Source organism: Hemiscyllium ocellatum, chromosome 25 (assembly GCF_020745735.1).
Source record: "Hemiscyllium ocellatum isolate sHemOce1 chromosome 25, sHemOce1.pat.X.cur, whole genome shotgun sequence".
NCBI classification, from domain to species: domain Eukaryota; kingdom Metazoa; phylum Chordata; class Chondrichthyes; order Orectolobiformes; family Hemiscylliidae; genus Hemiscyllium; species Hemiscyllium ocellatum.
In genome coordinates, this window is record NC_083425.1 from 56,968,499 (window position 1) to 56,993,183 (window position 24,685).

General features: G+C 44.5%; 1 protein-coding gene across 5 annotated transcripts in view; it reads right to left on the minus strand.

Moving 5' to 3' along the window:
• LOC132827708 (ras-related protein Rab-37-like) overlaps positions 1 to 24,685 on the minus strand; it is a 290,033-nt gene that overhangs the window by 107,257 nt on the left and 158,091 nt on the right. Inside the window, exon 1 of one of the 5 annotated variants that reach the window (XM_060844393.1) lies at positions 22,751 to 23,218. The exons of the other annotated variants lie outside the window; for them this stretch is intronic. Within the exon in view, the coding sequence (XP_060700376.1) occupies positions 22,751 to 22,870 (120 nt within the window). The 5' untranslated portion in view covers positions 22,871 to 23,218. Of the gene's footprint in view, positions 1 to 22,750; positions 23,219 to 24,685 lie in introns of those variants that run through there. 5 annotated transcript variants of the gene reach the window in all.

Consider the following 24,685-nt stretch of genomic DNA (forward strand, 5'->3'; position numbering starts at 1 on the left):
CATTTGTGACTATGTGTGTACTTAAAGATTTTTTTATGAATAAGGTATATGTTTGAAATAAAAAAAATCACTAACAGATAGTAGCACACATTGCTGGGTGCACTGGGACTGACCATTCATGGACCTGTGGGTGAACAAGCTCCAGGGAAATTCAAACATGGGACTCATCAATGGGAGAACTGTTGTTTGAATCTTGGAGGAACAGCTTGTTCAATCAGGGGCTGGTTCTTTCCCATGCCAACTGCTGACAGGTTCACAATGAGCAGTCATACAGCAGAGGAGCCACTTGTGATTGGAGGAGAAAGAAGAAATTTAAAAAGGTGACTGTGTCTGGGAGCTGCAGAGGAAGGCTTTTCCTTGGGGCAAGGCAGATCCTACGGACGGTCTGTCAGGTGAGGAAGTGTGGGTGCAGGCATGAGAGGAGAGATGGGGTGGTCGACCAAGATACAGAAAGGACCTGCAAGTCTACTGTTTAAATTTATTTATTCATGGACGAGGGTGCTTGCTGTGCATTTATTATCTATCCCGGATTGCCCCTTGAGAAGGTGGTGTGGATGATATGCACTGCTGCCACTATGAGTCAGTGAGGAAGAGAGTGAATGAGGAAGGGAGCCAGTCAATAGGCTGCTTTATCCTGGGTAATTGGGAACACCACCACCACCTACAGTTTCCCTTTTATCCTGACTTGGAAATATATCGCTGTTGCTTCAGTGTCGCTGGGTCAAAATCCCAGAATTCCCTCCGTAAGGGCATTGAGGGTCTACGTAAAGCAGATGGACTGCAGCGGTTCAAGAAGGTGGCTCATGATCACCTTCTCACGGGCAACTTGGATGAGCTCTGACAAATGTATACCTCTTCACAAACCACAGCACCTCAATTAGAAATTTTATTTTGACCAAATTTAAAAAGAGAGAAAAAGAGAGAAATACAGGGACACAGAGATCAGTTGCATAGATAGCTAGAGACACTGCAAGTGTGGGACAAGGTGATGAAGCAGGCTCCAAAAACTATCACAGCCGATACTCCACTCTGCACCACCCCAAACACCCCAACCCCATCCTAAACCACCTCAGACACCCCATCCCACTCTGCACCACCCCAAACACCCCAACCCCATCCTAAACCACCTCAGACACCCCATCCCACTCTGCACCACCCCAAACACCCCAACCCCATCCTGAACCACCTCAGACACCCCATCCCACTGTGCACTACCACAAACACCCCGACCCCATCCTGAACCACCTCAGACACCCTATCCCACTCTGCATCACCCCAAACACCCTGACCTCATCCTGAACCACCTCAGACACCCCATCCCACTCTGCACCACCCCAAACACCCCGACCCCATCCTGAACCACCTCAGAAACCCCATCCCACTCTGCACCACCCCAAACACCCTGACTCCATCCAGAACCACCTCAGACACCCCATCCCACTCTGCACCACCCCAAACACCCCGACCCCATCCTGAACCACCTCAGACACCCCATCCCACTCTGCACCAGCCCAAACACCCCGACCCCATCCTGAACCACCTCAGACACCCCATCCCACTCTGCACCATCCCAAACACCCTGACTCCATCCAGAACCACCTCAGAAACCCCATCCCACTCTGCACCATCCCAAACGCATCGACCCCATTCTGAACTACCTTTGTCACCCCATCCATGACACCCCATCCCACTCTGCACCATCCTGACCCTATTCTGCACCACCCCAAATATCTATTGCCACACCACATGAGCCGAATACAGCAGTCAGCTGACGTTTTATGTCCAGCTGGACATTTGAGTTTGACCCGCTTACTGTGGCATACAATCATTTGTGAAAACAGCAGGTTTATTCTGCATCCCGTTCATTACCGGCTTCACTTTGGGAAGTCTGTAATGTGTAGCGTGGAAATCTTCTTGAATAATTAGCTTTCACCAGCACATGGTGATTGTTGATATATTTCATATTTAATTTAAAACTTTGCTGGAAAAATTAATCAAAGCAAAATAATTAAAATAGATGCAAAGGTCAGTAATGAGCAAAGTTACTCACAGTTAATTGAAGCAAACATGTCACAGATGTGGTGCTGAAAACGATACAAGAAAGAGGAGAGTGAGCCAACTGCATGTATCATATTCATATTTGGGAGTAACCATGGCAGTGTCATGACTGGGCACTGGGTACAGCCTGAGTTCTTTTAAGAGGTAACAAGCAGGATAGCTAAAGGGGAAGTAGTGGGTGTCATGTATTTGGATTTTCAGGAATTGTTTGATATGTGCTATCGCCAGGTTTGCAGATGACACAAAAATTGATGCAAAGGCAAGTGCTGATGATGACTCGAAGTTTACAGAGGGATGTGGACAGGTGAAGGGAAAAAGTTGGCAGATGGCATACAATATGGGAAAACCTGAGGGGAAGCACTTTGCCAAGAAAAATAAAGAAGATGAATATTATTTTAATGTAGAAAGCTTGCTGAAAGCTGGAGCAGAGAGATGTTTGGGAGTCCCCCTGCATAAATTACAAAATGCCAGCATCCAAGTTCAGTGGGTAATAGAGAAGGCAAATAGAATGTTGGTCTCCAATTCAAACAGAACAGAATATAGAAGTACGGCAGTTTCGCTAAAACGATACACCATATCTAGTGAACATTTTTGGGCCCCTTATCTAAAGGCAGACATATGGGCATCAGAGGCTTCCAGAGAAGGTTCCCGAGTTGATACCAGGTATGGACGGCCTCTCTTTTATAGAACATAGAACATAGAAGGATACAGCGCAGTACAGGCCCTTCGGCCCTCGATGTTGCGCCGACCGAATCCTACCTAACCTATACTAGCCCAATAACTTCCAAATGCCTATCCAGTGCCCGCTTAAATGACCATAAAGAAGGAGAGTTCACCACTGATACGGGTGGTTGAATAGGTTGGGTCTGCACTCATTGGAATATAGATGAGAGGGGACCTCATTGAAACATACAGGATTCTCAGGGGACCTGGCAGGCTAGATATGTAGAGGTTGTTTTCCCTTGTGAGATTCTAGGATCAGAGGGTATCATATCAAGATAAGGGGTTACATATTCAAGACAGAGATGAGGAGGAATCATTTCTCTCAGAATGTAATGAATCTGTGTAATACGTTATTACTGTTGAGGCTGGCTCATTAAGTACATTCAAGGCTGAGACAGACAGATATTTAAACACTAAAGGGAATAAAGGGTTCCCAGTTAAAGGTAGGAAAGTAGAGTCAAAGATGATCAGATCAACCATGATCTCATTGAATGACAGAGCAAAGTTGATGGGCCGAATGGCGTACTTCTACTCCTACATCTGATGGTCGTACAGGTACACTCTGAGACAGGGAATAAGTCTGAGGATGGGAAATGGGAGCTGTAAAGTGGGAATGAAAGATGGTGTTTGAGATGGTGCATATCATGGTAGAGTTTTTGGGGTGCCAACTTAGAAAGGGTGGGCAATGAAATAAGGAAATGAGGTAGTTCACAACAGGACAAAACTTTGACTCCAAGGCTGTAGCTGGTGAAAGTATGGCTATTAACGGATCAGGTGGTACATTGGAGACCAGAATCATAGAATCCCTACAGCACAGAAGCAGGCCATTCACTCCACACCGATCCCCAGCAGAGCATCTCACCCAGACCCCAGCCTATCTCTGTTAACCTGATTTCCCATGGCTAATCCAACTAACCTGCACATCCCTGTACACCATGGGCAATTTAGCACATGCACATCTTTGTACTGTGGGAGAAAACCAAAACACCTGGAGGAAACCCACGCAGACACAGGGAGAATGTGGAAACTCCACATAGATGGTTGCGTGAGGGTAGAATTGAACCTGGCTCCCTGGCGCAGTGAGGCAGCAGAGCTAACTACTAAGCGATTGTGCAACCCTCACACCCAGCCTATTCTCATAACCCTGCATTTCCCATGACTAATCCACCTAATCTGAATATGTTTGGACTGTGGGACAAAGCCCACACAGACATGGGTAGAATGTGCAAACTCCACACAGACTGTTGCCCGAGGCTGGAATCGAACCCAGATCCCTAGTGCTGTGAAGCAGCAGCACTAACCACTGAGCCATTGTGCCACACTAGGGTCAGGGGCATGTCCTTGCCACAAACCAGAAAGCTGAAGTTAGTTCTGCCCCAGTTTGGCCAAATGGGCAAGCCAAGGCGTTTGCTTTCTGAAAAGGCTGACTCCTCAAAATGTGACAGCAGTAAGCAGTATTCATCAAACTCTACACTGTCCATTTTCACAGTCTTCATTCAGGAAGAACGTCCTGCTCAAACTGAAATTGAGAAATTGGCAGTGATTTACATCATGAGGTCAAAGTCATAACACCAAAACATATTCCTTCATTGCCAGCCTTTTATCCTACTCTGATCAAACTAACCTACATACCCTTCATTTTACTAACTTCCATGTGCCTATCCAAGAGTCGCTTAATTGTCCCTAATGTCTCTGACTGTACTATGACTACCCGTAGTTCAGTCCATGCACTCACCACTCTGTTTAAAATACCGACTCTGACACCTCCCCTAAACTTTACTCCAATTACCTTAAAATTATGCCCCCTCGTGATAGACATTTCTGCCATGGGAAAAGGTCTTTGACAAATCAACCCTACCTTTGCCTCTCAACATCTTATTCACCTCTAACAAGTCACCTCTCATCCCTCTTTACTCCAATGAGAAAAGCCCTAGCTCCCTCAACCTTTCTTCATAAGACATGCCCTCCAGTCCAGGCAGCATCCTGGTAAATCTCTTCTTCACTCTCTCTAAAGCTTCCACATCTTTCTTATAATGAGGCGACCAGAACTGAACACAATATTCCAAGTGTGGTCTAACCAGAGCTCTATAGAGTTGCAACATAACCTCACAGCTCTTAAACTCAATTGCCCTGTTAATGAAAGCCAACACACTATATGCTTTCTTAATAACCCTATCCACATGGGTGGCAATTTTGAGGGATCCGTGGACATGGACCCCAAGATCCCTCTGTTCCTCCACACTGCCAAGAATCCTGCCTTTAACCCTGTATTCTGCACTCAAATTCGACCTTCCAAAGTGAATGACTTCACACTTTTCCAGATTGACCTCCACCTGTCACTTAGAGTCATAGAGGTGTACAGCATGGAAACAGACCCTCCGGTCCAACCCGTCCATGTCGACTAGATATCCCAACCCCATCTAATCCCACCTGCCAGCACCCTGTCTCTATCCCTTTCTATTCATATACCCATCCAAATGCCTCTTAAATGTTGCAATTGTACCAGCCTCCACCACATCCTCTGGCAGCTCATTCCATACATGTACCACCCTCTGCGTGAAAAAGTTGCCCCTTAGGTGTCTTTTATATCTTTCCCCTCTCACCCTAAACCTACGCCCTCTAGTTCTGGGCTCCCCGACCCCAGGGAAAAGACTTTGTCTATTTATCCTATCCATGCCCCTCATAATTTTGTAAACCTCTATAAGGTCACCCCTCAGCCTCAGACGCTCCAGGGAAAACAGCCTGTTCAGCCTCTCCCAGTAGCGCAGATCCTCCAACCCTTTCAACATCCTTGTAAATCTTTTCTGAACCCTTTCAAGTTTCACAACATCTTTCCGATAAGAAGGAGACCAGAATTGCACGCAATATTCCAGCAGTGGCCTAACCAACAGCCGCAACATGACCTGCCAACTCCTGTACTCAATACCCTGACCAATAAAGGAAAGCATACCACACACCTTCTTCACTATCCTATCTACCTGCGACTCCACTTTCAAGGAGCTATGAACCTGCACTCCAAGGTCTCTTTGTTCAGCAACGCTCCCTAGGACCTTAAAGTGTATAAATCCTGCTAAGATTTGCTTTCCCAAAATGCAGCACTTCGCATTTATCTGAATTAAACTCCACCTGCCATTTCTCAGCCCATTGGCCCATCTGGTCCAGATCCTATTGTAATCTGAGATAACCCTCTTCACTATCCACTACACCTCCAATTTTGGTGTCATCTGCAAACTTACTAACTGTACCTCTTATGCTCACATCCAAATCATTTATGTAAATGACAAAAAGTAGAGGACACAGCACCGATCCTTGTGGCACTCCACTGGTCACAGGCCTCCAGTCTGAAAAACAACCCTCCACCACCACCTTTGAGCCAGTCCTGTATCCAAATGACTAGTTCTCCCTGTATTCCATGAGATCTAACCTTGCTAATCAGTCTCCCATGGGGAACCTTGTCGAATGCCTTACTGAAGTCCACATAAATTTGAGGGTGCATACATGAGGATCAATGGTCGGCACAACATCGTAGGCTGAAGGGCCTGTTCTGTGCTGTACTGTTCTATGTTCTATGTTCTATACAGACGGATCTGGGCGTGCAGGTTCACAGTTCCCTAAAAGTGACAAAACACAGGTGGCTGAGGAGATTAAGGCGGTAAATAGAATACTTGCTTGCATCGGCTAGGACATAGAGTACAAGAGTTGGCAAATCATGTTAAAGCTACATAAAACCCTTCAGTGAAAGTGAGAACTGCAGATGCTGGAGATTAGAGTGAAGAGTGTGGTGCTGGAAAAGCACAGCAGGTCAGGCAGCTTCTGAGGAGCAGAAAAATCGATGTTTTGGACAAAAGCCCTTCCACTTGGAGTTTTGTGTGCAGTTTTGGTCACCACATGACCAGAAGGATATGGAAGTTTTGGAGAGAGTGCAGAGAAGGTTCACCAGGATGTTGCTGGTCTCGAGGGCATTGGTTGTGAGGAAAGGTGAAAAAGATTACTGCTTTTTCTACTGGAAAGACAGCGGCTGAGAGGAGACTGGATAGAGGTCTACAAAATTTTGAGAGGCATTGGTAGGATGGATAGTCAAAGGCTTTTTCAATTCCAAGGAGGCACAGGTTCAGGATGAGAGTGGGAAGGATTCAGAGAGATTTTTTTATGCAGAGAGTGGTAGTAGGCTGAAATGCACTACTAGAAGAGTTGGTGGAAGCAGGCACATTGGTGACATTTAAGAGGCACCTGGATGGTTACATGAATAGGGAGGGAATAAAGGGATACGGACCGAATAAGGGCAGAAGATTTGTTTTTTAGTTGAGATTAGATTCCCTACTGTGGGGAAACAGGCCCTTTGCCCAACCAGTCCACACCGATCCTCCGAAGTGTAACCCACCCAGATCCATTTCCCTCGGTCTAATGCGGGAGAAAGTGAGGACTGCAGATGCTGGAGATCAGAGCTGAAAATATGTTGTTGGAAAAGTGCAGCAGGTCAGGCAGCATCCAAGGAGCAGGAGAGTCGCCTTTCCGGGCATAAGCCCTTCTTCAGGAATGAGGAAAGTGCTTTCCTCACTTTCCTCATTCCTGAAGAAGGGCTCATGCCCGAAACGGTGACTCTCCTGCTCCTTGGATGCTGCCTGACCTGCTGCGCTTTTCCAGCAACATATTTTTACCTCTGTCTAATGCACCTATCACTATGGGCAATTTAGCATGGCCAATTCACCTGATCTGCACATCCTTGGACTGTGGGAGGAAACCAAAACACCCGGAGGAAACCCACGCAAACACGGGGAGAATGTGCAAACTCTACACAGAGTCGAACCTGGGACCCTGGTGCTGTGAGGCAATAGTGCTAACCACTGAGCCACCGTGCCACCCAGTTAAGGCATGATGTTCAGCACAGGCTTGGAGGGCCAAAGGGCCTGTTCCTGTGCTGTACTTCTCTTTGTTCTTTAAGCTTCAGATCTTTCCTAAAATGTGGTGGCCAGAATTAAATCTCATCTTCTAGTTGTGTCCTAACCACAGCTTTCTCAAGGTTCAGAATAACTTTCCACATTCTTGCAAACTGGCCTTTTTTCCTGATGAGACATTTACCAGCTCACATATTTTTTCCTAATCGACATATCCAGGTGATGTTACTGCATACCTCTTGTGCTGATGAAACTTGAAGACAGAGACTAATTCTGCACCACACTAGCCCTGGAATATCTTCTCTATTCTTACAGTCAATGCCTCTAATTAAGAAGTCCAAGATCCTCCAGTCCCTCTGTTTTTGCAAACTTTTACAAACTGTGCATGTTACTCCTCTATACCTTCTGTCAAAATACATCACCTTGTGTTTTTCTATATTAAATTCCATCTGTCACTTGCCCATTGTTGTTGCAGTTCACTTGTATCATCACATTAGTTGCTAACCTCCAAATTCTGAATCAATGGCAAATATTAACATTTTGCTCTGATTTCCAATGTCCAAGCCGCGGTTCCAGCCCTGAGTCCAAGCAAACAGACCCTGTCAACCAACTCTAATCTGGAAAAAGTCTGCTGGTAATCAAAAATGTATCTGTCCCTAAACACAGAAGAAGACTGAGCTTCCTTTGCCCTCTGGGGTAGAGAATTCACCACACTTTGAGTGAAATCATTTCTGCTCATCCTGATTTCAAATTACAATTTGAATTGTATCCCCATTATTTTTAAATTGTGCCTCATGATCTAGACTTCCCAACCAGCAGGATGGTCTAACAAGCTCCTAAACTGCTACAAGGCTTCACTATTCCTGTACTCAAATCCTCGTGCAACAAAGACCAGCATTCCATTAGTCATCCTAATAGCTTGCTGCACCTGCATGTGCTTTCAGTGACTTATCAGTAAGAACATCTACGCTTTCCAATCTCTTACTATTTAAGACATATTGTGCACATCTGTTCTTCCTATCAAAACATTTAACTTCTCATTTTTCCACTTGTATACCATCTGCCATATTCTTTCTCAATCACTAAGCCTGCCCAAATCCTTCTAAAATGTTTTACATCTTCCCTGAAATATACATTCTCACTGAGCTTTTGATCATCTGTAAATACAATATTTTGACTCTCCTCCAAATCATTGATAGATATTGTGAACACCTGGGGCCTCACATCCCAATCCCTGAGGTACTTCAGCAGTCACAGCCTGCCAAACCCTGTTTCCTGAGTGTTAGTTGATCCTTAATCTATGCCACAATGGTTGGTTAGCTCAGTTGGCTTAATGTAGAGTAATGTGTACAATTTGGGTTCAATTCCCACACTGTCTAAGGACACTCCTTCTCAATCTCTCCCTTTCCTGAGGCATGGTGACCCTCCGATTAAATCACTATTTGTCTCTCCCTCTCTAATGAGAGAGCTGCTTTGTGGTCTGGTAGGACAACAGCTACTTTACTTTAATACATGCCAGTACATTATCTCCTTTAATTTTGCTAACCAACCTCCTATATGAAACTGATCAAAAGCCTTCTGAAAATCCAAATACACCATGTCCATTGACTCCCTTAATCAATTTTAATAGTAACAGCTTCAATAAAACATCGACAAGATTGTAAAACATGATTTTATATTCAAAAATCCATGCTGGTCATACCCAATTGATAATTTTTATTCACGTCCATTTATCATGACTTTTATAATAGTATTTAAGCATTTTTGCCCAGACTGACAGGTCTGCAGCTCCCTGTTTGCTTTCTCACTTCTTTCTTAAATATTGGGGTGACATTTCCTACCTTCCAATCTGCAGGAATTATTCAAAAATCTCTGAATTTTGTCAGATGATTCTCAGTGCACCGACTTTCCCTACTCCCACCTCCTTCGACACTCTGAGATATAGACCATCAGGTCCCAGGAACTGATCAACCTTCAGTCCCATTAATTTCTCCACTACAATCTTCTTACTAACTTCCTTTAAATCTCATTCTCCCTTGAATCTCGAGTTCTGGGAGATATCTTGTATCTTATTTCTCATCAGTGATAACAGACATAAAGTAATTATTAGTTTTCCTGCCATTTCTCAATTACCTATTTTAAATTCTGCGAACTCAGTTTTTCGTGGACCCACATTTGTATTAGACAAATATTTTCTGGAAGCTTTTAGTCATTTTTAAATGTTTTTCCTAGATTGTATTTGTATTCTATTCCCCCTTTCCTTGGTTTCTTGTTCGGTTTCATGTTCTTCCTTTGTTTTTTTCTGAACTAACTTCCAAATCCTCAGATTTATTACAATTTCTTCCCAGTTTATAAACCTTTTCATTTAATCATATACAACCCTTAATCTCCTTGTTAGCCATGGTTGACTCATGCTTTCTTTCGAGTTTTTGCATCTTGAAGGAATATATAGTTGCTGAAAGCCATGCAATAGTTCTTTAATGACTGTTCATAGCCTATCGTAGAGTCATACCTTTTGATGCATTTTGCCAAATCAGATCAGCCAATATGTGTTTTCATAATTTCCCTTATGCAAATTTAACACCCTTGCTTCAGGTTGAACTGCCTCACTTTCAAGCACAATGTAAAACTCTATCATATTGTGGTCAATCATCCTGAACAGTTCTTTTACAGCTAGATTATGAATTAAACCCTTTTCATTCCATAATAACAAATCCAAAATATCCTGTCCTCTAGTTAGGTTCTCAGTCATTCAATTCCCCTCTGCTAGAAGGTTATCCTGCAGCCACTTTCTGTGACACTGGCACCAGGGAGGCAACACACCATCTTGGAGACATGTCCCATTACGTAAAAAAGCCTGTTTGATCTCCTGATTATGGAATCATTATTACTACTGCCCTTCCACTCTTCTTTCTCCCCACACCTATGCAGCTGAGATGTCTGGTATTAAGGATCCAGAGGAACGTAAGTTATTTGCAAAATGGAATACCAATAGGCAAGCATGATCGATACAGGGCACCCCGCGTTAGCTGCCTGATTTTCTCAGACTGCATGGTATTTTATCACTTCACATTCTTAATCCGTATGGTATATCCACTGCTCTCCCTTCTCCAGCCTTCTCTGTAACTTCAATTAGATTCAAGCACAATCTGCCTTTTACAACTCAGTGCTGCTTCTCCTTAATTAGCTCAAATTTCTCGAAGTGTTTGTTAATTTTCTGTCTGGTTAATAGTTGCCAGGAATGTCCTTGCACTGCGTGAAGATTATGGCAAGCCCTTCAACTATCATCATCCTCAACTCCCTCACCAAACTACAACACAAGCCACTGAAACCAGGAAATACATCTCAATAAGCATGGGCAGCCTTTCCAGTACATTCTGCCAATCAATTCTCACCCTGTTGATTACATCCACCAAATCTACTTTGATGAGTATTTTGTCAGCAAATAAAACAACTGTAGAAGCTGGAAAAAAGGTGCTCTGGAAATGGGTCATGATTTGGAGGTGCCGGTTTTGGTGGACAAAGTTAAAATTCACACAACACCAGGTTATAGTCCAACAGGTTTATTTGGAAGCACTAGCTTTTGGAGCACTGTTCCTTCATTAGGTAGTAGTGTAGAATAAGATTGTAAGACACAAAATTTATTGCAAAAGTTTACAGTGTGATGTTACTGAAATGATAGATTGAAAAAGACCTGGATTGTTTGTTAAGTCACTCATCTTTGAGAATGACCATTATGATTTCAGTTCTTTCCTATGTAAATCCCAGAACGTTTTTTTAAAGTTACATTCTCAAGTGAACTGTAACAATAGGTTGCATCATCAATAGTCAGAGGTGAGGTACCGGAAGACAGGAGGTTAGCTAACATGGTGCCACTGTTTAAGAAGGGTGGTGAGGACAAGCCAGGGAACTATAGACCAGTGAGCCTGACATCGATGGTGGGCAAGTTGTTGGAGGGAATCGTAAGGGACAGGATGTACTTGTATTTGGAAAGACAAGGATTTATTAGGGATAGATTCAAGATTAAAGTGGTGTTGGAAATGCACAGCTGGTCAGGCAGCATCCGAGGAGCAAGAAAATCAACATTTTCAGCAGGAGCATTTCATCAGCAATTAGGGATAGTCAACATGGCTTTGTGCGTGGGAAATCATATCACACAAACTTGATTTGAGTTTTTTGAAGAAGTAACAAAGAGGATTGATGAGGGCAGAGCAGTGGATATCATCTATATGGACGTTAATAAGGCATACGACAAGGTTCCCCAGAGGAGACTGATGAGCAAGGATAGATCTCATGCAATACAGGGAGAACTAGCCATTTGGATACAGAACTGGCTGAAAAGTAGAAGACAGAGGGTGGTGGTGGAGGGTTGTTTTTCAGACTGGAGGCCTGTGACTAGTGGAGTGTGACAAGGATTGGTGCTGGGTCCACTATTTTTCATCACTTATATAAATGATTTGGATGAGATCATAAGAGGTACAGTTAGTAAGTTTGCAGATGACACAAAAATTGGAGGTGTAGTGGACAGTGAAGAAGGTTACCTCAGATCACAATGGGATTTTGATCAGATGGGCCAATGGGCTGAGAAGTGGCAGATGAAGTTTAATTTCAATAAATGAAAGGTTATGCATCTTGGGAAATCAAATCTTAGCAGGACTTATACACTTAATGCTAAGGTCCTAGGGAGTGTTGCTGAACAAAGAGACCTTGGAGTGCAGGTTCATAGCTCCTAGAAAGTGGAGTCGCAGTTGGATAGAATCGTGAAGGCGGCGTTTGGTATGCTTTCCTTTATTGGTCAGAGTATTGAGTACAGGAGTTGGGAGGTCATGTTGCAGTTGTACAGGACATTGGTTAGGCCACTTTTGGAATATCATGTGCAAATCTGGTTTCCTTTCTATGGGAAAGGTGTTGTGAAACTTGAAAGGGTTCAGAAAAGATTTACAAGGCTGTTGCCAAGGTTGGAGGATTTTAGCTATAGGGAAAGGTTGAATAGGCTAGGGTCTCCTGGAACATCGGAGGCTGAGGGGTGACTTTATAGAGGTGTATAAAATCATGAGGTGGCATTTGATAAGGTTCCCTATGGTAGGCTTGTTCAGATGGTCAGAAGGAATGGGATACAGGGTAATTTAGCTGTCTGGATACAGAATTGGCTGGTCGACAGAAGACAGTGAGTGTTAGTGGAAGGAAAGCATGCTGCCTGGAAGTCAGTGGTGAGTGGTGTTCCACTGGGCTCTGTTTTTTTTTTGATTAGATTAGACTTACAGTGTGGAAACAGGCCCTTCGGCCCAACAAGTCCACACCGACCCGCCGAAGCGAAACCCACCCATACCCCTACATTACCCCTTACCTAACACTACGGGCAATTTAGCATGGCCAATTCACCTGACCCGCACATCTTTGTGACTGTGGGAGGAAACCGGAGCACCCGGAGGAAACCCACGCAGACACGGGGAGAACGTGCAAACTCCACACAGTCAGTCGCCTGAGTCGGGAATTGAACCCGGGTCTTCAGGCGCTATGAGGCAGCAGTGCTAACCACCGTGCCACCGTGTTCTTGGGCCTCTACTCTTTGTAATTTTTATTAGTGACTTGGATGAGGAGATTGAAGGATGGGTCAGCAAATTTGCAGATGACACAAAGGTTGGAGGTGTCATTGACATTATAGAGGACTGTTGTAGGCTGCAGCGTGACTTTGACAGGATGCAGAGATGGGCTGAGAGGTGGCAGATGGAGTTCAACCTGGATAAATATGAAGGGATGCATTTTGGAAGGTCGAACTTGAAAGTTGAATGCAGGATTAAAGACAGGATTCTTGGCAGTGTGGAGGATCAGAGGGATCTTGGTGTGCAGGTACATAGATCCCTTAAAATTGCCACCCAAGTGGACAGGGTTGTTAAGAAAGTATATGGTGTTTTGGCTTTCATTAACAGGGGAATTGAGTTTAAGAGCCGTGAGATCTTGTTACAGCTCTATAAAACTTTGGTTAGACCGCACTTGGAATACTGCATCCAGTTCTGGTTGCCCTATTATAGGAAAAATGTGGATGCATTGGAGAGGTTTCAGAGGAGGTTTACCAGGATGCTGCCTGGAATGGAGGGCTTATCTTATGAAGAGAGGTTGACTGAGCTCGGACTTTTTTCATTGGAAAAAAGAAGGAAGAGAGGGGACCTAATTGAGATGTACAAGATAATGAGAGACATAGTTAGAGTTGATAGCTAGAGACTTTGTCCCAGGGCAGAAAAGACTAACACGAGGGGTCAAGCTGTTTGGCGGAAAGTATAGAGGGGATGTCAGAGCGGGTTCTTTACGCAGAGAGTTGTGAGAGCATGGAATGCGTTGCCAGCAGCAGTTGTGGAAGCGAGGCCATTGGGGATATTTAAGACACTGTTGGACATGCATATGGTCACAGAAATTTGAGAGTTCGTACATTAGGTTTACCTTACATGAGGATCAATGGTCAGCACAACATCGTGGGCTGAAGGGTCTGTTCTGTGCTATACTGTTCTATGTTCTATGAGGAGCATGGATAGGATAAATAGACAAAGTCTTTTCCCTGAGGTGGGGGAATCCAGAACAAGAGGGCATAGGCTTAGCGTGAGAGGGGAAAGATATAAAAGAGACCTAAGGGGCAACATTTTCACGCAGAGGGTGGTAGGTATATGAAATGAGCTGCCAGAGGAAGTGGTGGAGGTTGGTACAATTGCAACATTTAAAAGGTATCTGGATGGGTATATGAATAGGAAGGGTTTGGAGGGATATGGTCCAGGTGCTGGCAGGTGGGACTAGAGTATTTTGGGTTATCTGGTCAACATGGACAATTGGACTGAAAGGTCTGTTTCCGTGCTGTACATCTCTATGATGCTATGATTCTAATAGGTTCTATATCAGCATTGAAGGTGTGAGGTGCCCTGTGTGAGGCTGTGTCCCAATGTTTGGACTGATTCTAATCTAAAAAAGGGATTGACAGAATCTTACATGGATTCATGCAGTTTTTGAGCAAAGTAAAATATAATTCTGCAAGAACAGATTCACCCCACAAACGTGTGTGTGTGTGTGTGTGTGTGTGTAGGGGGTCGTATGAGTGTCTGTGAGAGAGTGTGTGTATGTGTGTGAGTGTAAAGGGGTATAAGTCTGTGGGAGGGTGAGTATGAGTGAGTGTATGAGAGAGGGTCTGCGTGAGTGTATGGGTCTGTAGGGGTGTGTGTGTGCGTGTCAGAGAGAGAGAGAAAGAGAGAGAGAGAGAAAGAGAAAGAGAGAGAGTGTGTGTGTGTGTAGTACAGTGGGGTCACCTATAGTGTGAGATGAACCCAAGATCCCGGTTGAGACCATCCCCATAGATACCAGACTTGGCTATCAACCTCTGCTCGGCCACTTTACATTGTTGCCTGTCCCGAAGTCCGTCTTGGAGGAAGGTCACCTGAAGGTCCGAGGTCAAAGGTCCCAGACCACTGAAGTGTTCTCCGACTGGGAGGGAACACTTCTATCTGTTGATTGTTGTGCAGTGCCCATTCATCTGTTGCCATAGCCTCTGCTTGGTCTCGTCAATGTACCATGTCTCAGGACATCTTTGCCTGCAGTGTATCAGATAGACAACGTTGGTCGAGTCACATGAGTACCTGCCACGTACATGGTGGGTGCTGTCCCCTTGTGTAATGGTGGTACTCGTGTCGACACTCTGACATGTCTTGCAGTGTCCGCTATGACAGGGTTGTATGGAAATGGAAGCTGGATTTGGAATGTTAATTCCGTTTTCTCCCACAGATGCTGCTAGATGTGCTGTTTCTCCAGAAATTTCTATTTTTGATTAACAGCATCCACTCCCTTAGGAAATATTGACACAAAACACTTGTAAATAGTAAGCAGGAAATAAGAAAGTAAGAGCTGGCATGAAGCTAAAGAGACACAGAAAGTGCTCAGAGGTGCAGGACCAAATTAAAATATTTAATAAGCCAGAAGGTTTTTAGGGTCACTCTCTATTGACTGTCATTCTATTCTTATGCTGTTGCTTTGCCAATCTTTGTTGTTCTCTTCAATTCTCCTTCAACTTATTGTATTTGGTCTCATTCATATTTGAATAATTCATCTGATGTACATCATACTCTCTCTAGTCTGCTTTCATTCATTCTTTATCTTCCTTGTCATCCAGAAGGCTTAGCTTGAGTTGCCTTGCCTTTTCCACTTGTTAGAATGTAACTAGTCTAAACCTGGATCACTTACTGTTCCATTCAGTTTTTCCCCATCAATCCGTCTTACACTGGCTTGATCCATTCTCATACCACTGAAATGAGCCCTCTTTCAATTTAAATTGTTCCTTGTTCTTTTCCATTACTAACCTGTTCGTTGTGATGGGATGATCTCTTTTACCCAAGTGATCTCTGACAGGTACATGTTCCACCACATCACTCAGCAATGCCTCCTCCTCCTTTCTGATTGGTCTATTTCTTCAGCCATTGTGGACTGGGTAACGTGGACAGAACCAGACCATTGTTCGGGAGGAAAACAAGAAATGGTGATATATTTTGAAGTTAGGATGTTAAGTGGCTTGGAGGAGAGCTTGCAGCTGATGGTGTTCCCATGTAACCCTTGCCCTTGTCCTTCAAGATGGAAGTGGAAGGATTTGGAAAGTGCTGTCCATCTGGTGAGTTATTGCAGTGCATCTCGTAGAACGTACTCACTGTTCCCACTGATAGCGAAGGTGGTTAACAAGGTGCTAATCAAATGGGCTGATTGTTTAGATGGTGCCGTCTTTCTTGGTGCCGTTGGAGCTGCACTCATTCAAACCAATGAGGAGTTTTCCATCAACCCCTGAGTACTACCCCATAGATGTGGACAGGCTTGAGTTGGTCAGGAAGTGAATTACTCACTACAGGATTCCCAAACTCTGAACTGCTCTTGTCACCAAAGTATTTATATGGCTGGCCAAGTTCAGTTTCTTGGCAATGATCTAGAAACATCCCAGGATGTTGATCATGGGGTATTGAGAAATTGTATGCCATTGAATATCAAAGAGTGATGGTTAAATTCGCCCTTGTTGAAAATGGACATTGCACTTGCATGGAGTAGATATTACTTGCCAATTGTCAGTCCAAACCTGAATATTGCTGCATTTGGAGATAGACTATTTCAGTATCTGAGTAATCAAGAATGGAATGGAGCTAAACATTGTGCAATCATAGATGAACATCCTCATTTCTGACCATTTTATGGAGGGAAGGTTATTGATGAAGCAGCTGAAGATGGTTGGGTCTAGGCTACTCCTCTGAGGAGCTCCTGCACTGATGTCCTGGAGCTGAGATGATTGATCAAATGTGGCCTTGTTGTTCTTGGCAGTCACTCTCATCTCACCTCTAGAGTTCAGTTCTTTTGCTCACGTTCAGACCAAGGTTATAATAATCTGGAATTAGTTAGAATAGTGAAGCCCAAACTGAGCACCTATAATCTGTGAACTGGTTATTGCTGAGTAAGTGCTGCTTTCTAGCATTGCTGACAACAATTTACTGGGTTACGTTTAGAGTGATAGGGTGGTAATGATAAGATTGGATTTGTCCCATTGTTTGATGGCAGAATCTTTATCTTCCGTTTCTTTGTAGACTTCGAAGTTTGCACATTCTCCCCGTGTCTGCGTGGGTTTTCTTCGGGTGCTCCGGTTTCCTCCCACAATCCAAAGATGTGCAGGTTAGGTGAATTGGCCATGCTAAAATTGCCCGTAGTGTTAGGTGCATTAATCAGAGGGAAATGGGTTTGGGTGGATTGCTGTTCGGAGGGTCGGTGTGGACTGGTTGGGCCGAAGGGCCTGTTTCCACACTGTAGAGAATCTAATCTAATATCATACAAGACAAGCTCCAGGAACCTTCCACAGTGTTGGATGGATACCAGTTGTAATTATATTGGAACAGTTTGGCTACAGAGGTATCTAGTTCTGGAACACAAGTCTTCAGTCCTATTGCCAGAATGCTGTAAGGGCTCATAGCCTTTGCAGTGCCCAATGCCTTGGACTGGCTGCAGACTGGCACCTGTGATGTTGAGGTTCATAGGGAAAGGCAGAAATGACTAATCCATGAGGTAATTCTGGTCGAAGATGAGTGCAAATGCTTCAGCTTTATCTGTTGCACTGGCTGGCTGGGCGCCCCCATCATTGAAAATAAGGATATTTGTGGAGCCTCCTCATCTTGTTAGTTTTTTACTTGGCATATCACAATTCATGGCTGGATGTGGCAAGGCTGCAGAGCTTAGATCTAACCTGTTGATTGTGCAATCATTTAGTTTGGTCTAGAGCATGGTGCTTCTGTTGTTCTGCTTTGTAGCTTCACCAGGTGGACACCTCACTTTCAGGAACGACTGGGCTAATGACAATGTTAGAGTGGCCTCAGAGTGCCTCATGAATATCAGGTTTTAGGATCTTGGAATCCCAACAGTGTGGAAACAGGCTATTTGGCCCAACAGGTCCACACCCAACAGCATCCCACCTAGACCTGTGCCCCATACCCCTACATTTCCCATGGCTAACCCATCTAACCTGCACATCCCTGAACTCTATGGGGGATTTGGCATGGCCAATCTGCCTAACCTGCACATCTTTGGACCGTGGGAGGAAACCAAAGCATTTGGTGAAAACTCACACAGACGCAGGGAGAAAACTCCACACAGACAGTAGCCCAAGGATGGAATCAAACCAGAGTCCCTGGTAATGTGAGGCAACAGTGCTAGCCACTGAGCCAACATGCCTCCCAACATCAGGCAAGATGCTTTGGTTCATCCAGAGTTGTTTGTTCTAGATCTAATGAAGAATAGGGCCTCCATGAATAAGTGATACCAATGGGTGTATCCAAAGTCCTTGACACACATTCTTCATTTTTCAATAACTATTTGACTCCATTCCCTGGAGCAGCCCCACTACTCCTCATTGCCAACCATGGGTACTCCTGACTGGTTAGCCTCTTGTCTAGCTCCAGCCACCATCTTTAGACCCCAGGTTAGCTCTCTGGTTTCTCTGGTACCCATGCTGCAAAGTATCGAGCTCTGACTTTGGGCTGGCACATTCCCATTCCAATACCATAATATCAAACACTTGGATTTTATCCAGCTGTGGCAATACACAGGTTGAGGTTAGTCAGATGAACAATCCCATTCTATCATACCATCAGATCATGTCCAAGCTGTACCTGAACCCAGTAAATCCATCTCTGTCTTGATACTTTCAATTGACCCTTCAGCAACTACAGGCAATGGGGTGTGAGATTCCCATGATTATTTGTTTGGAGGGTTTCCCATTTTGCTTCCTGAATGGCTGAGATCTAGTTTAATAGAACAGTGTAGAGAGATCTTTACTCTTTATCGAACCCTGCGCTTTCCCTGTCCTGGAAGTGTTTAGATTTGGAGATGCTGGTGTTGGACTAGGGTGTACAAGTTAAAAATCACACAACACCAGGTTATAGTCCAACAAGTTTCATTGGAAGCACTAGCTTTCGGAGTGATGCTCCTTCACAGGTGGTTGTATCAAGTGGTTCATCAGGTGACAACCATCTGATGAAGGAGCGGCGCTCTGAAAGCTAGTGCTTCCAATTAAACCTGTTGGACTATAACCTGGTGTTGTGTGATTTTTAATTAGAAGTGTTTGATGGGGTCGGTGTAGAGAGAGCTTTAATTTTGGTTTTAAAAAAAGAGTAGGGGGAGCTTTACACAGTATCTAACCTGTGCCATTGATTCTTTTCAAACCGACAGCATATGAAACCACACATTCTTCACCATAATAAATACAATCAAAGAGGAGACAATTCCCTCGCTCAGAAACAACACAACAGTAACCAACTGTTTGTCTGATATCTTTTATGTTGCCCTGATAGCTTTGTCGACCCTCAGAGTGGATGCAACTGGAGAATACCAAAGTAAGATATTTGGCAAAGAAAAGGAAATGGGCGGAAATGTGGCAAATGGAATTCAATGTAGCTAAGTGCGAAGTCGTTCACTTTGGTAGGAATAACAAGATGATGGATTACTGGGCTAATGGTAGGCTACTTGGTAGTGTGGATGAGCAGAGGGATCTTGGTGTCTATGTACACAGATCTCTGAAAGTTGCCACCCAGGTAAATAGTGCTGTGAGGAAGGCATATGGTGTACTGGGCTTTATTGGCAGAGGAATTGAGTTCCGGAGTCCTGAGGTCATGTTGCAGTTGTATAAGACTCTGGTGAGGCCTCATCTGGAGTATTGTGTGCAGTTTTGGTCGCCATACTATAGGAAGGATGTGGAAGCTTTAGAACGAGTGCAGAGGAGGTTTACCAGGATGTTGCCTGGAATGGTAGGAAAATCTTATGAGGAAAGGCTGAGGCACTTGGGGCTGTTCTCATTGGAGAAGAGAAGGTTTAGGGGAGATCTGATAGAAGTGTATAAGATGATTAGGGGTTTAGATAGGGTAGATGCTAAGAACCTTTTACCGCTAATGGAGTCAGGTGTTACTAGGGGACATAGCTTTAAATTAAGGGGTGGTAGGTATAGGACAGATGTTAGGGGTAGATTCTTCACACAGCGGGTTGTGAGTTCATGGAATGCCCTGCCCGTATCAGTGGTGAACTCTCCTTCTTTATGGTCATTTAAGCGGGCATTGGATAGGCATTTGGAAGTTATTGGGCTAGTATAGGTTAGGTAGGATTCGGTCGGCGCAACATCGAGGGCCGAAGGGCCTGTACTGCGCTGTATCCTTCTATGTTCTATGTTCTATAAGGGTGAGATGGGAATAGGTTTGTTCAGTGAGTTGTTGTGATCTGGGGCACACTGTTTGAAAAGATGGAAACAGCAAGTTCATATCGGGATTTTAAAATGGGATTTGGAAAAGAAATTGAAATAGATGGTGAAAGGTAATTTGGATTAATTAGATGGTGCTTTCAAAGAGTTAACTCAGGCATGATGGGATGAGTCATAGAGTCATGGAGATGTACAATATGGAAACAGACCTTTCAGTCCAACCCGTCCATGCCGACCAGATATTCCAACACAATCTAGTATAGGTTAGGTAGGATTCGGTCGGCGCAACATCGAGGGCCGAAGGGCCTGTACTGCGCTGTATCCTTCTATGTTCTATAATCTAGTCCCACCTGCCAGCACCCAGCCCATATCCCTCCAAACCCTTCCTATTCATATACCCATCCAAATGCCTCTTAAATGTTGCATTTGCACTAGTCTCCACCACTTCCTCTGGCAGCTCATTCCATACACGTACCACCCACTGTGTGAAAAAGTTGTCCCTTAGGTCTCTTTTATATCTTTCCCCTCTCACACTAAACTTATGCCCTCTAGTTCTGGACTCCCTGACCTCAGGGTAAAGACTTTGTCTATTTATCCTATCCATGCCCCTCATGATTTTGTAAACCTCTATAAGGTCACCCCTCAATCTCCGACATTCCAGGGAAAACAGCCCCAGCCTGTTCAGCCTCTCCCTATAGCTCAAATCCTCCAACCCTGGCAACGTCCTTGTAAGTCTTTTCTGAACCCTTTCAAGTTTCACAACATCTTTCCGATAGGAAGGAGACCAGAATTGCATGCAATATTCCAACAGTGGCCTAAACAATGTCCTGTACAGCCGCAACATGACCTCCCAACTCCTATACTCAATACTCTGACCAATAAAAGAAAGCATACCAAACATCTTCTTCACTTTCCTATCCACCTGAGACTCCACTTTCAAGGAGCTATGAACCTGCACTCCAAGGTCTCTTTGCTCAGCATTACCATTAAGATTTGTTTTCCCAAAATGCAGCACCTTGCTTTCATATGAATTAAACTCCACTTGCCACTTCTCAGCCCATTGGCCCATCTGATCAAGATCCTGTTGTAATTGGAGGTAACTTTCTTCGTTGTCCACTACACCTCCAATTTTGGTGTCATCTGCAAACTTACTAACTGTATCTCTTATGCTCACATCCAAATCATTTATGTAAATGGAAAAAAGTAGAGGATCCAGCACCGATCTTTGTGGCACTCCACTGATCACAAGCCTCCAGTCTGAAAAACAACCCTCCACCACCATCTTCTGTCTTCTACCTTTGAGCCAGTTCTGTATCCAAATGGCTAGTTCTCCCTGTATTCCCTGAGATCTAACCTTGCTAACCAGTCTCCCATGGGGAATCTTGTTGAATGTTTTACTGAAGTCCATAAGAATTTTATGATTTTAGGATTCCTCTGCTGAAGGAGCTAGGCCTAACTGTGGTATGGCTGTGTCAGTGCCATTTCCCCTGAAGTAGCCAGATCTCATCTCATTCAAACAGGGGACTACCACTTCCCAACTTGCAGAAGTAAGAAATTCCTTTGGGTTTGTTGGAACAGTTGGGAAAGTCAAACTCCAATGTCTGTTTGTCCTCCATGTACAAAACCGAACTACTTTAGTGACTACATATGAATTTTTTGTGAATAAAGTACATTTTTGAAATAAAAACATCCTGGTTTCACCGATATCTTCTCCCTAACCAACAAAGCACATTTCACCCACCCTGCTCCCTCTCTCACCCTGAGGCCAGTTGACAGTGCTCAACTCAATAATGATTAGGAATCAAAACCGAGTTACAGTCAGAATGGAAGAACTGATCAAGCATTTGTATATAAATGAAAGCCAATCCCTATCAAAGACATCTCACAAACACAAGCCAAAGTTACTGAGCGACCAGTAAAGACAGCAGTAGGACTAATTGGATTAGTTATATTTTTCAAGGAGGCAGAACCAAAAGACGGGCTGAGTGGCCTCCTGCCAGCTTGTAAGGTTACAAGTTTGAAAAGAAAACTTAGCAGGAATGAAAAAAAACTGTTCCAGAAATTATCTTTTTTGCAACTCCCTGTTGGATTAAAAGATCCCAAGACAACAGATGTGCAGACACCTGGCTGCTCGCTCAGCAGAAGGAGGTAAATACTCATCGCCAAGCTCCCAGCCCCCCTTCTCCCCGGCGATTCCTTCCCTGTCACAGACTGAAGAGCTGAATCATTGTTTGCTGAACATTTGCAGCTCCTAGGCACCCAGTTTGCTGGATCTTTTGCTGTTCTATATTTCTATCTCTAAGTGAGTTCTAGCAGTGAATAAAGAGCTACCAACCTTGTAGGTCAGGTCGTGGACATCACTGTAGGATCTGGATCGGCGAAGGGGGGATTTCGGGGCTCCGTTGGGCAGCTCGCTGCTCGCCTGTCTCACATGCGAACTCTTTTTGCGAGGCATGGCAGGTCCAGAGACAGAGAGAGGGAAGAATGAGTAACACTGGAGGCAAAAACTGTGTCGGAGCGGCGGAAGGGGGGAGAGCTCCCGGGCAGTGAGCAGCTCAGTGGGAGCTGGGACAGTGGGCTCCGGCCAGAGGCAGTGCCATTGTCCACTGCCCAGAGGCCAGTATAGACAGGCTGCACCTTCAGTGCCTGAGCCCCCCTCTCTCTCGCTCTCAGCTACAGGTGATCACCGAGAGGGAGGGACCAGGAGGCTGTCAGCAGCAGACAAGCATAGATTCACTTTCAGTTTAACTCTCTCAGGGACAGGGAGCTCCAAAACACAGCACGAACCAACTCTGCAAGTTGCTGTCCTCGCTCTCAATCTGACAGCCTCCCCGCCCACTTTCACTGGAACTGTCTCCTTTCCTGGCTCCTCCCCACTCTCTTTCTCCCCATACCTATCGCCTTCCTCTTCGCAGCCCCTCCCCTCTACCTTATCTCCTTCTTTCCCTCCTCCCTCCTATTTCCCCTTCATTCCCTCTTAGTTTCTCCTTGCTGGTTCCTCTGCTTCCTCCCCTGTAACCCTACATAACTTGCAATGGTTAACATTTAACCCAATGCACCTTGGTGGGTGGGGGGTACGTTATTTCAATTGCAAGCGAGAATGGGGTGGGGGTTGGAGAGATATAGAGGAAGTGGGTGATCTTTGTCCTGCTGTCAACCTGCTTCATTGTTCCTAGCTTCAATCACCCCCCTTTCCCCCTCACCGTTAGCAGGTCTGTCCACGAAGTGCATTTTGGGTTCAAGTCCCAATCCAAAATTTTGAGTTGCTAATTTAGCTTGACAGTGTGGTGCAGAGAAAGGGCTACTTTTATGTTTTGTTTTCCTATTTGGATTGGGTGTGGTCTCTGTTTGAGAATAGGGAGGTTACCCCTTCAGCCTAACAGAGCTATAAATAGATGACTTAGTCATTGATTTCGTCTCTTTTGTCAGTCTTGTTTTGCTGCCTCTGCTTATATTTGAAATATTTTGGATTATATTGAGAAGGTGCAATCATAGAGCCCTACAGCATGGAGACAGGCCCTTCAACCCAAACTGGTCCACACTGACCAAAACGTCATCCCCACTAACCCCATTTCCCTGCACTTGGCCCATATTCTTCTAAACCCTCTCCTATCCATGTGTTTGACCTAGTATCTAAATGCAGCATTCATCCTTCTGAACTTTTCTCCTTGAATTGCCTGTGAACAAGCCAGTTTTGCATTTGTCAAATGCTCTAGATTTTGTGTCAATGAAATGTTTCTGGATTGAGAGTGAAATTGGGGTGTCTGCTTCCTGAGGCCAATTTCTAACCCAGGTAACTTGGAGAGATAAAGTGACCAGGCTATGGATTCTGAAGATAGACAGCGGGACCAAATACTTCCCTTGTTCTTAGTGCTGCAGACTCTTCATAGCTCACTGAGTTTATTCCAGGTCCCTATAGAACAATCTAGTCAATTCCATTCCTACCCTCTATCTGTATCATACTTGAAGTTTATTTAAGTGACTAAGTAAAAAAATGAAATATAACATTAAGCTAGCTGGTAATATAAAAGAAAATTGCAAGAGTTTGTTTAGCTATATGATTCGACATTGGAGCACTGGAGAATGAGTCTGGAGAAGCTGTAATGGTGAATAAAGAAATGGTAGAGGAAATGAAGAGATAGTTTGCACCATCTTGTTGGATGACATCAGCAGCATGGCGGAGCTTCAAGACAGTCGGGGCATAGAAGCCTTCACTAAGCAGAAGGTGCTGGGGAAGCTGAAGGGTCTGAAGGTGGATAACTTATCTAAA